A 12,779-nucleotide genomic window follows, 5' to 3' on the forward strand; every position below is an offset into this window, starting at 1 on the left:
AACAGGAAGCGCCCCCTCCCCCGCCGCTTTGTACGGAGCGGCGCGAGGGACGCGCCGCAGCGCCCCCGCCCGGGCCCCGTGCGCACTGCGCCGCCCGGCGGGGGCCGCTGGGAAATGTAGTGCGGCTGGGCGGGGCGCGCATGCGCGGGGCCACCGCGGAGCATGCCGGGAAGGAGGACACCCGCCCCCCCCCGCCCTGACAGGAGCCACCGCTCTCCACGCCCAAGTTTTATTGCCATTAAAATACCCGCATGTGCTCTGCAACTACATTTACTATAAATTCACCAGCTAAGGCGAGCGATTCAGGCACAGAGGCAAAAGTAGAATCCCTGGCGCAGCACCCGCCAGCTCTTGGAATCAACTGAAAGAAACCACAACATAAGAGATATGAGGGAGAGCCCAGGCCGCAGGACAGTCCGTCAGCACAGAGGTGCCCTGGCCCTGGAAGAGGGGAGAAAACTGGACTCGATAGACTTCTGAGGCAGGAGCTCTTCACCACACCAAAGCAAAACAGTGTAAATTCCTAAATAAAAAAATTCAAAACCAAGCAAAAGACAACACAGCACATGGAGAAGACAGATACTTGGGAGTGAGGCCTTGACTAAGGGCGCAGGCAGGCAACAGCTCCAAGGGACCCAAGGGGTGTCACCAGCACAGCACCCCAGCTCTGGGTCTCCGCGAGACAGCAAGGAATGCAGCATACAATATGGGTGCCCAAAATTGTGACAGTTTTAAAAGCTGACCTTCATTTATATTCCATTTTAAGTTCCCTTTGTTGTACAAGAGCAATAGAAAGCAATAAAGACACTGGAGATTAACATGACCCTTAACAGCACTGCCAAACCAGTGCTGTCATGGCATCCAGGTGATGGATTTGAGTTTGAGAGCATCACATCCTGCATCTCTTCTCACCACCATATGGGCCTAGATGATAATCCCAGCTTTATTTGTAAGAAGCAAGATCTGCTAATGGAGGACTTGCTGTTCAGATAAATTGTGTTCACAGAAAGCCACCAGGCACTGCAATTGAAGAAACACAAACGTGGCAGTCCTTTCACTTGCACAACCACCCTGCCTCAGATACAAAAGGCTGCTCTCTGTCCCCTTTCCTAGGGCTTCCCCTGCGCCCCTCTTGCTTTCTGGGATTTTTGCCATTTGCCAGCAATCTGTGTGAAGGTCTGCCTCTTTTTGTTCTACCTTCTTTGTTAGCTCCATTAAAATAGTCTTTCACAAGATGTTTGTCTGACTTCATCAACCTACAGCCTCTCCAAATTCAAACAATTACTTCAGAAATACCTCAGAAAATTTGGCTTTAAGTTTTGGGCTTTGCAGGCTGCTTAGAGTGGAGGGGGAAAAAAAATACCAAACCAACCACAATTACAAGTATGGCATCAACAGCAAATGCTAAACTTTGAGTGGTGAAAGATAGCACAGAAACAACCAAAATCCATGGTTTCCTTCCAGCCTTTGACAGATGCCACAAGTATGCACTAGGTGGGACCTTTTCAGCACTGACCTGCCTCATTTGGAAGCCATCCAAAATTGCCACTACCCATCTGTGTTTCACACACATCTCCTTTTGGATTCCTGACAAAACTTCTCTACATTCTGCTAACATGACCAAGTACTCACCATATTGCTCGATTGTAGCTCTCCCTCCAGCTGGAATATGCCAGAATAGACCTGCCGTTTCTTCCCACAGGTGCCCTTCATTGTGAGGCTCCTGGGAGGAAAGGCAGCAGGAAACCACATGTTTTAGCTTTTCTTTTTACTAGCTGATTTGTGACAGTAATTTTGAATCCATCAAGTTCCCACTAACAGCAGAACCTCTTACATTATATGTACAGGGAATGGAATCTCATGTCTAGCGAGACAAGCAGCCACTAACGATTTCATCCTGCCATCCCCTACAGAGATGCTCAAACATCTGTCCTTCATCACATTGCCTATGAAATAGCACAGCTTGTTTGCACATCACCAAGGCTCAAGCATGCTCTCTTCCCCCCTACAGCTAGGCCAAGTCATAGTTTTCCATTTAAAGAAAAGACAAGATCCTAAGAAATCACATCACAATTCTTTTTGTTACGAGAAAATCTTAGTAAGATGGTAGTCACTCTCAAATTCTGTAACAAACCAAAATTAAGGCTGTCTTGTGTTATTCTGACTCATCCATCCCATAGCACTAATCAAGATCCATCTAATTACTTGCAGTAGAACAGTAGCTTTCTTTCAGCTCCAGCTGTGCTGAGCTAAGATCTTAGGTCCTAAGGCTATTACCCCTTGGTTCTGCTACTGGAGCCTCTTAGGTGAGGGTACCAGAATGCCATGGTTAGCAGAGCTCTACTGTGTTGGTAACCTGCAGCCTATCAAGCAAATCCTTTGTTTTCCTCTTTTTCATGGGTGGAGCAGTACCGAGAGAGAATGAGGACCGAGCACTGAGTGAAACCATCCCAGAAGGCCTGCATTTTGTTGTTCCACACATTATACAATGAATACCTTGTGAGGTATGAACAGCTGGAAAAGAAAAAGATAACCTTATGGTTACAAGGAGCCACTAACGATAGCTCCATCTTGTCTAACAATGCCTCAGTTTTAGGGTGCTCCTCTCTCGGTACCTCCCCTGCAAGTTGTTTCAATGCAGTATTTCTACCACAGCAGCTGTCCCACCTGCTTGAAGGAAAGGAGAAGTGCAGAGCTGGAAAGGAGAAGTACAGAGCTAGCAGGGCCTGTACAGGTTACCAAACCTTCTGATAAGTCAGTCCATCCAAAGCTGCGTCTTTTACTGTAGTTTACTCACAACTGCAACAGGATTTCCATCCTGAAGGGTAGGCGTGCAGATTTTATGTAACTTTATAAAACTTATACAGATAAAAGGCAAACGCGATAGTTTCTCAAAGCAACCCCACACTAGCAAAGACTGGACACTGATGCTGTTGTATATAAGTGCTTCACTAGCCACATGGATTTATTGATGCTGTACCTCTAACCCACTCAAATGACTATAGCTTGTCTGTGCTTTTTCCAGGCTCCTCACTTTCCAGCAGGCTTGATGGAAGTCCAACACTCTTCTGCCCTCCCCCCTTTTTGTTTTCAGAAAGGAAAATTTTTTGTAACACTACAGATGTCTCTCTGATCATTGCATACACCTGTCAAAAAGACACTAATAACACCCTTAAAGGTTTGGATTTGTTGAGTCAGCTGAACACCAGGAGGTTTCATGCCTTTCACCTGTTAAGAAAGACAGAAATGCAGTTTACTCTCCATTAGAGGCTCACAAGGAGCACTCTCACTGCCTGCTGCAAGGAGCTGCTTATGAACGTCTGTTCAGCTGCCTCGCACCCCAAGGGAGAGTTGCACTTCAGTCTGAAACAAGTCCCCTCCCATCCTACCCTTACACATGCTACACATACAGCTCAGCTGGTCCACCCGGAGGCCAACTGCACTGACTGAGGTGGCTGATGCAGTTACACAAGTGAGGCACAAAGGGAAGTTTGAAAGAGGAAGGAAATGGGAAAACTTCATAGGAAAAGCACGTTAGATTCTGTAAGAAGCTAGCTCTACTGCAGAGTAAATTGAATCTTTGCTAGTTCACGCTCCACCTCAGTTTGCAGATGACATTACCTGGATCTTTAGTGAATGGGTTCCAGGCAGGTGGTACTGACCCACACCAATTCTACATACAGAGGAACTGAGTGTTCTTCTATGTTGCAAGTGCTCTGCTCCCCCATGCCATCCTTCACATTCAACAGACATGCTAGACCTACAAATCTGAGCCTCCACCTCAAAATCAACAGGTTTTCTTGACTGGTCATCAGTCTCCCAGGGAAACCACATGCTCATAAAGAGGCCAAAGATACCAGGTGGAGCACATCACAGAGGAGACTTAGGCTCAGAAGTGAAGTTACAGCTAGTAATCCCTGCTCTTCCCCTTATGACAGGGAACCGTTCAGGCTCATTTTTATAGAGCAAAACAAGCTGTGGACTCTGCGTAAGCCTGTAAAACTTCAAAACAAACTCACAATGAAATAAACAAGATACCTCTAACCTGTAGACTTTTTCTTTTTCTGAACACCTGTTTCCTTTTGAAGCAACCAATTGGTCTGAGACTAACAACTTGACAGCATTAACAGCTGATATCTGAATCACAGTTTATGAACAAGCAGTAGCAGAATTTAATAGGAAGCTGTTTCACTTCATAATACAATTCACATTGTGAGGTATGACACTTTCCATTATGAAACTATAAAAATATATTCCTAGAGTCTGAATTAAGTTCAATAATTTAAAGCGATGATGAAAAGAGTCAGGTGTTATCTAGGAAGACCTGTCCCAGTACTGCAAGCTTAGAGTTAAAAGACTGACTGGGGCAACTCAGAAGGGAGTGTGAGCTTTTCCCAGAGTTTCTTTTCTCTACACCCTTCTCCAAAGAGGCATCTTCAGGGTCTTTTGCACTTTCCCCTTCACCATGGTCCGAAGCTCTTTTTAAAGTTAATTTCTTGTTTTTCTTCATTGAGTAAAATTCCCGCATCAAGTCTTCCACCTCCCACTGCTCTTCCTTACGCTTTCTACAGCAGTGCAGTGCAGCAGGGTCTATAGGATGAGCTTCAGTGTTGAAGATGTATCCTCCAGCATTCAAGACGCATTCCCCGTATGGTGTAATCACCACATCAAAGACCGATCCATCATTGTGAATGAAGTTGTCTGGGTCAAACAGCAGGTACAAGTATTTCACTGTTTCAGCCAAAAAGAAGGATTCCATGCGATTATCCAGTCTGTGATCTCTCAAGTCTTTGATCTATAGGAGAAGAAATACAGTGGGTTACTGTTGTATCAAAATCAGTAGGTTATGAACTTAGTGGGAAAAGTAAAACCAGCTTGCAATTCATTTCAGTTTAACAGGACAGTGAGGCACCAATACACCCTGCATTTTAAACAGTTGTACACAACTACATCAACAAGGTTCCAGATGTTTGGATTTAGCATAGTACTATAATAAGGAGCAGGAAACTAACTATCAGAGAAAGGTACTTCCTATCTGGGCAAGGAGGTTAAAAGTGAGAAACCTCCCATCATTTCCCCCACTAAAAAAAATTAAGATAAAATCATAAGGCTTTTACCTACTTCTCAAATCACAAGGCCTAATTACCAATGTTTATAAGGAGTTTCTTGTAAAATAGAGCTTGACAGTATGTTTGAAATCTTTTATTAAATGATTCTGGAGAAATCACTCATTGCATTTCTCCTGTGTTTGGCTGGATTTTCAAGGCATAGTGGGAAAGCATAATCACACAACTGGCAGATACAAAGCCTATATATGAGCCTTCCTGCTGAGGTGAAACACCTATTAGCTACCAAGGTACAGGAGGCAGGAGAAGCTTGTGATGCTCTCCCATGTTCTGGGCTCTGGTGCAACAGCCCATGACAGAATTTGGCCCACTGTTCAGGCTGTAAGGAAAGTTACTACCAGAAACATAACCTGCAGTCACCAGATCAGCTTCACAGAGAAACACAAGGGGTACGTCTGAAAAAAGTCATGTTTCAACAAAAGTGATTAATTGGCTAAATGGCAAAAGATCATTCATGAGAACACTTTCTAAAAGATGTTTTTTAGCAGCCATTTAGCCAACCGAGCTGTTGATTTAGCACTTACAGTTGCAAATCCACAGTCCACCTTGCTGATCTTCTCTATTGACTCCACTGCGTCTCTTCCCAGTTCTAAGAGCGTGGGATCTCTTGTCGCACGGTACAGATACATTGCACTCTCAATCAGCTCTGCAAAAAAACCCCAAACATTTGCAAGCATAAAGATTACCAAACCATGGACACAGGCAAGATGAGATATTCCTTGAATAAATTTTAAAGTAGGATGATCAGATAAACAGCCTAACTTGCCTTGTATTTCCTCTGGCTCAAAAGTGCAGATACTTTTACTAAGGATGTGCTACAAAAACTCACTAGCCAGATTGCATCAGCTCAGGTAAGAGTGAATAATGCACCCATCCTGCCTTCAGGGAGGGGAGCAAGAGAGAAAAAGCAAGAAAAAAACCCACACCCCAATTGTCAAAGGAAGAAAAGAAAGATGCTTCTAGAAAGGATTACAAACAAGAAATTCAACACCCAAACCCCAGGTTTTAAATACTGTAATCCCCTGAAACATGGGTATCTAAAACACTGCAAAACCAAACACTATGGAAATACTCTATATAGACAACATATGCACTGTGCTGTGTTTACTCAGTAAAGAAACAGGTCTTTTTGGATGATATAATAAATTTTAAAGTTAATTCTCTTTTTTTTTTTTGGTCAGAGTTGTAAAAAAAAAAATCAGAAAAAAAAAAAGACAGCTCATTTCATTGCAGTACCACAGACAACACATAACCCCTCTTTTATGTTGAGCTTTACTAGTGCAACTAGAATCAGTTTATTTCAGGAACTCAGCAGAGCTAGAATGGTCTATTCATACTCACTTTCAATTCCTAAACCTAAAGGACACAAGCAGTCACATCAACATTTCACATGACTTAAAAACATCCCATGTCAGACAGTCTAACACTTAAACACGTCAAATCCTACACTGTGCACCCAATTCATTAACAGGCCACCTTTATATAGTAACACTATGGGTTGCTTCCTTTAAAAGGTAGCCCTGCTTTTGTGAATGGAAGAAGGCAAAACACATAGGTTTGACTGTAGAAATCACTGGTAAAATGCATGCAGGAATTAATTCAAAGCAAAACCGGGGATGATTTTTGGAAGGCAGGTGTTGCTGATGTGATCTTACCACCAGAGCAAAAGCAGGAGTCCATGTTCCTTTCTATTTCACTTCTGCTTACCCGGCCTGAGTGGATATCCTTCTCTCTTGTCCACTGTATAGCCCTGGGGAATGTTGTACAACTCAGGCAGCCCACCAAACTGCTTCCAGACAGTGTAATAGTTGAGGAAGGTTCGCATGGCATTATCTACATCCCCAATTAGGCTCTGAGAGAGAGGAAACAATTACCAAAGCAACATCTGGCTGGAGAAGAAACTACACAGGAATTGATGCAATAACACTACTCTAGTCAAAGCAAGAGATAGTGACAGAAATGGGTTGTTCAAGCAGGTCCGAGTGGTGTAACTAATACTTGGGCATGATGCCTTAAGAATAGGTAAGACTGAAGAGGAGACAGATGCTGTTCTTCTGTTGGATCACATTACACACACCTGAAATAACTAAAAATCAAAACTTCATGTTAACAGAAAGTTGCATTTCTTCAGTCAGTTTCTTTTAGTCAATCACAGCATCCAGTCTATTTTAGTGGGGATAAAGTCCCAGACCAAATGTAAAGGACTGATGAGAAAGCAACCTCTCAATGGGACAGCATTCACACAAATAAAAGCATTTATGAGGTTGGAGGAAAAAGAGGTGTGATTTTCTTTTTCCTTACATTCCCATCTGGATGTTGAGACCACAAATCAGTAGAGTGTGCTACAACAAAACTGCCCTCCCATCACGCTCAATGGGAGACTTTTTTTAATAGACCATAGATAAAGTCAACATCTGCTTTTCTACAGGCTGAAACTACTGTAGATTTCACCAGAGATCGCAATAAACTTTTAAACCAGCACAGAGAGTTATATTCCTAACTTTTATATCAAAGACCAACCTAAGACAGATGAACAAAATCACCATATGCTACTGGTATGACAGCTCTTACCTGTAGGCCTGGCCAGTAGGCCTCCAGGGACTGAAAAACAGGCATGGACACTGTTCCTTTGTACATCTGAACCCAGAGATACCAGTCATCAAACTTTGTGTAATTTTTGATAGCTTTGTTATATTCTATAAAGAAACATAGATGGTAGGTAATCCAACAAAAAAAATCTTTTTTTAAGAATGAGAGAAGCCCCTTTTTCACTTCAGCCATGTCAAATGAATGACTTATCAGGATGCTCGCTTTGGTAACTCTTTGTTATCACAGACTGTTTGAAAGTATTACAACAAAGGCTTCAGGAACAGTCTTGAATGTACCCGATTACATTCTTCATCATCTCCTTCCATAGTCCTACGTGCCAAGTTTTTACAGGTGCAGTCAAGAAGGCATTCCTGGGCCCCTTCACACAGAAAAAAAAACCTGCTCACCTAGAAACATGGACATCAGCTCCTTGTCCTGCAGGAGAATGGCTCCTTTAACAAGGTATTCAAAGTAGGAGTCCACTCCTGCCCCAATGCCAGCATCTTGGGCCACCCACTTGGCAGTTATCACATCAATGTGGTTACCAACCTGGAAGAAGCGAGGGAGGAAGAGAGAGGGAATTGAAGTGGAAATAAAGCTTATGTACTGAACAAGAATTAAAAAAAAATCCCAACACCACCACCACCACACAAGAAACCCTTGACCTTTTTTCAGACCACCCATTTCACAGATTCCCATTGGCCATTCCAACTAGCATTTTCTCCGTTACAAGACACTTTTATCAGTATTAGAGAAGTACAAACGGCAGAAAATGTAACTCTGGGATTTTATGCTTCCAATATAAAAGAGTTGCACTGGTGAAAACAAAGCACCATTATGCTACTGTAAAAATGCACAATTTCAACATGATGTGTCTGGTCCTAATTCCAATCTGACAAGAGATTAGAGAAGGATGAAAAGGTACAGATACAGAGATGGAGGCCACAATGTCAAAGGCATGAAAGCTGGCATGCTAATATTTAAACAGATCCTTCAAACCTTAGACTTGTCAGCCTAGAAACAGACCAAGCTGACGGGAGAATCAACTAAACAATCCTGACTTGCTTAGCAAAGATGAAAACCACCAGGCTATTCAGTTTCTTTCCTGATGAAGGATTAGGGTATAAACCAAAAATAAACAGATTCCAAAGTAAACAAAACAAAATTTTTCTCATACAGCATATGAACAAATCCGTTCCTCTTCACATAGGCAACACTAGGAGTTCAAATGGGTTCTAAAAGCAGCTGTAGAAATTAACTGAAGAAACATCGACCAGGAGAAAGCGAACACAGAGATAACACTTCTAGCTCTGTATACTCCTGAAACACCGAATCTGTAGAGACTGGTAGTATCTTGGTACACTCGCCACACTCTTATTCTCTTCCGTAGGCCATTGTCCCACCAGGCATAACACAGACTTTTTATTTGATCTGTTACAGCTGCTGTTACAAAAACTGCCATACCCAGTAGGAAGCATTTGTCTCCCAACCACATCTGTTATGGAACAGAACAATGGCATAATGTTGGGTTATGCCACTAAAGCAGAGATGTGGATGCTGCAGGTGCTCAGGAACAATGTCAAACACGCGACTTCAGCCCAGTTATTAGCACTGTGGCTATTTATCTAGTTCTCTCTCCTCTCTGTTTATGCTTTTTTTCACTTAGAATTGCATCCACAAAACTATATAAAAAGGAGGCCAGCAAATTCAAAGTCCATTCTTCACTCACCAGCCCAATATCTGAGCGATTTTTCCACAGTGCCTTCAAAGCCTTCCTGGCAACATCCTCAAACACAGGGTCACCAGTAAGGTGGCTTAAAGTAGCAAATTCCACTATGAATGTGCCAATTCCAGCAGTACAGGTAACAGGAGTCTCCCCAGGGTTTACTCCATGCAGCAAGTTCACTGTTCCATATGGCATCCCAGTTGGGGTCTGAAAAGCTGAAACACAGTGGGTTTGGTTCATGTGAGTGTTCACTGTTACACGTGCCTCACATTCCACTGCACACAGGCAAGAAGCAGGACTGGAGCAATTCCAGTAACTGCAAAGAACATAACAAGAAGTAGAGCGTGATTTTGGGAGGGGCAGAGAGGGTACCTCAAGCAACACACAGTCCCGGGAAGGTACTGCAGCTCTCTTCCACTTTGCCCACAGCAGCAGGCTGCATGCCTACTTTGTTTTAACAGCACAAGCAGCATAGTAAAAATGGAACTAACCACACTGGATAGCAAAGGGCAAATGCTGAAACTGTGATTACTCAGGGGTAGCCCAGGGTGCACAGCACATAAGAGAACAGTGCCATGGTACTGGGCACACATCCCCGCAGCAGGGGAAGATAAGGCTGAACTTTCTTGTTTTTACAAGCTGCTGTTTCAGACCCTTTATTTGTTATTTATATTAAATAATTTTCCCTCAACAAGCAACAAACAAACAGAGTTGTTAAACGCACACAACAACTGGCATGCATGTATACAGCTGACATCACGCACTTTACGTTTTCCACACATGCTAAACTTGCTTTGAGCTCAGGGAATGTAGGACTCTTACGAGTTTACACATCAAGCAGTGCTGTCTTCAAACACACCAGTCACCTCGTGAATTACAGCACAGTAACACAAAACCAGACAAGTTCTCACCTGGCAGGAGTTTGCGAGCTGCTTCCTCTGCCATCCTCAGGAGAGGTCCAGAGCAGGGCCAGCCCACTTCTACTTCAACGCCAGCCTTCTTTGATAGCAAGTGAGCAGAGAGGAGACCACCCACCACTGGAAGGTGCCCAATAAGAATCCCATTAAAGAACGTGGCAGGGGAATGAAATCTTGGTATTGGTTGTATTTACAATGATGCAGAGGCAGTGTTTATGGGGAAGAAAACTGAGGTGATTCATCCTTAATGGCCTAATTCAATACACCACAAAAGAAGAGTGATTTGTTTCTTCCTGCCTGTTTGCAATGGGTGGCCGATATCTTTCTTGCCTTATTTTAGAAGCATCAGATCCTACTTGCCCTACTACACCTGCACTGCCCTGCAGACAATCAGAGAGCTAACAGCACAATGAACACGAACTCTATGAGAGGAATTCTGTCATTTCTTCTAGACAGCTTAAAACTACGTTTGTGTGAAGTAATACAGTGTACCTCGTTAAATTCCTTGGTGAAAAAATGTCTAGGTCCGAGCCAAGAGTTTCAGTGCAAATGACAGAAGCAGGGAGCTATTAGCCCTTTACACAGCCTTGTCTACTGTCACATAACAAGCACAAACACAGAGAAATGACACCACTGCAAAAATTGGCTCAGCAATATTTGACAGGAGAAACAAAAAAGCGTAACTAACGGTTTTGTTCCCTGGCAGTGTCTTTTACTTGGATGGCCCTAAGGCAGTTAGACACTCAATCGGGTACAAGACTCCCAAGGCCTTTGTGATTTTCAAAGAACAAAAAAGGCAAGTTTCACTTCATGACACTAAAGCGAAAGAATTAATCACTATTCCAAAATAGTATGTAAAAAAAGACAGTATGTAATTTGTACTTTTTCAGTGGAAAAGATGTTTAGTCCAAATCTCACAACATGGCAACAGAATATTGGAACTGCCACGTATATTTCTGTTTGCATTGGGGCGTGAAGCAAAAAGGCAATGTGCAAAGACAAAAAGGAAGTGAAACTTATTTGGGATTTTTCTTTTTGTTTACGTGTCCTGTTACACTGCATTACAAATTCACTCTGTTCACTAACTCATGTTACCTCTGTGTACAGTTCAGAGACTTGTACAGTGGATATTCAGCATAAACACCATAGAAAGAACCCACCTCACCTCGAATGTTAGTTTCAAAGACAGATGCATTGACATCAATGTCAAAATCCACCCCCTCCTGCAGCACATTGACCACTCGCTGAAACTCAGACACATTTCCCAAGATCTGCACGGAGAGCAGGACAACAAAGAAGGCTCAGAGGTCATGGGAAAATAAAGGTGCAATTCAGTGTTAAGGGCTAATTCTAGTTTTGTTTCACTATTTTGTGAAATCATTAATTACAAATAGAACTAAAAAAAAAGCAACTGACAGTTCTGCTTCATTTCAAAACGTTTGCCAGTGTCAGAAGGTACCAGGGCTGGGAGCTCTGGCACCTGCCTCCCAGGGCTGGAGCCAAGGCAAATGCAAAAGCTCCGTGGTCGATTACTGACTGACTTTCCATCGCTACCGCGTAACGGGCGGGTGCGAGGGCGGCTGCCGGCGGCCCTGAGCGGGCGGAGGGCCGGGCTGCGGGCACGGGCAGGGCCGAGCCGGGGGCGGGCGGCCGCTCGCACTCACCAGCAGCGTGTCCAGGGCGTCGATCAGCGTCAGGGAGAAGCTGCGGAGGAGAGAAGCGAGGTGAGGGGCGCCCCGCAGCGAGGCCCCCGGGCCCGACGCCCCGTCCCTACCTGCCCCAGGTGTCCTGCCCGTCACAGGTCAGCGGCCGCAGCTCGTCGTAGGGGAAGGCGCTCTCCAGGTAGTGCTCGTAGGCATGGTAGAACATGGCGCGCACCCGCTCCCTGAGGCACAAGCACAGGCCCGGTCCGGCTGGGTCCCCACGTCACGGCTCAGCCCCACCGCCCGGCCCCACACTCACCGGTAGGAAGCGACGTCCAGCTCCCGGGCGGCCGCGCCGGTGCCTGCCGGCGGTGCCGGGAGCCGCAATGCCCACAGACACAGCCAGCAGCCGAGCGAGCGCAGCATGGCTGCCGCCCGCCCCCGCACCGCCGCCAGCCAATGGGAGCGGCAGCGGCGGCTGACGTACGTGCCCCGCGCCGGAAGTGCCTCGTGCCGGGCGCCTGTGTCCGGGGCGCTCGGGGCCGTGCGGGGGCTCAGCGGAGTGGCGGGCTGCGGGCTTCCTCCCGCTGCTTGGCCCTGTGAGGCGCTTGTTGAGGAACTTACCGCTAGGGCTGGCGATAAAACCGCCGTTACCCCACACACCGAAGAGTGAGGTGCCTGCGTTACTTCACCAGGGGCTGTAACTCCCTGTCGCAGGGATGGGGGGGTGCCCAGGGGCAGAAATGAGCCTCCTAGGCAGGTCAGAAGGCCCTGGGGG

The 12,779-nt window shown here is 45.1% G+C and overlaps 1 protein-coding gene across 1 annotated transcript; it reads right to left on the reverse strand.

Moving 5' to 3' along the window:
• Positions 1-4,142: 4,142 nt before the first annotated feature.
• LOC119154645 (ER degradation-enhancing alpha-mannosidase-like protein 2) lies at positions 4,143-12,447 on the reverse strand. Its single transcript, XM_037402477.1, has 11 exons — positions 12,321-12,447; positions 12,133-12,243; positions 12,023-12,062; positions 11,524-11,629; positions 10,353-10,478; positions 9,445-9,656; positions 8,123-8,264; positions 7,698-7,822; positions 6,834-6,978; positions 5,651-5,772; positions 4,143-4,795 (listed from the first exon to the last, which is right to left on the reverse strand). Exons 1-11 carry the CDS (start codon positions 12,425-12,427, stop codon positions 4,304-4,306), a joined length of 1,728 nt encoding a protein of 575 aa, XP_037258374.1. The 5' UTR covers positions 12,428-12,447; the 3' UTR covers positions 4,143-4,303.
• Between the last annotated feature and the right edge of the window lie 332 nt (positions 12,448-12,779).

The sequence above is a fragment of the Falco rusticolus genome, chromosome 10, assembly GCF_015220075.1.
Source record: "Falco rusticolus isolate bFalRus1 chromosome 10, bFalRus1.pri, whole genome shotgun sequence".
Taxonomy (NCBI): Eukaryota; Metazoa; Chordata; class Aves; order Falconiformes; family Falconidae; genus Falco; species Falco rusticolus.

Excerpts from the sequence above, each read along its gene's own strand:
- LOC119154645 (XM_037402477.1), bottom strand. The coding sequence starts at position 12,427 with ATGCTGCGCTCGCTCGGCTGCTGGCTGTGTCTGTGGGCATTGCGGCTC. Across the intron at positions 12,063-12,132 it reads GGGCAGGACACCTGGGGCAG|CTTCTCCCTGACGCTGATCG; the intron begins GTAGGGACGGGG and ends TCTCCTCCGCAG. Across the intron at positions 10,479-11,523 it reads CTTTGAAACTAACATTCGAG|TGGTGGGTGGTCTCCTCTCT; the intron begins GTGAGGTGGGTT and ends GGCACCTTCCAG.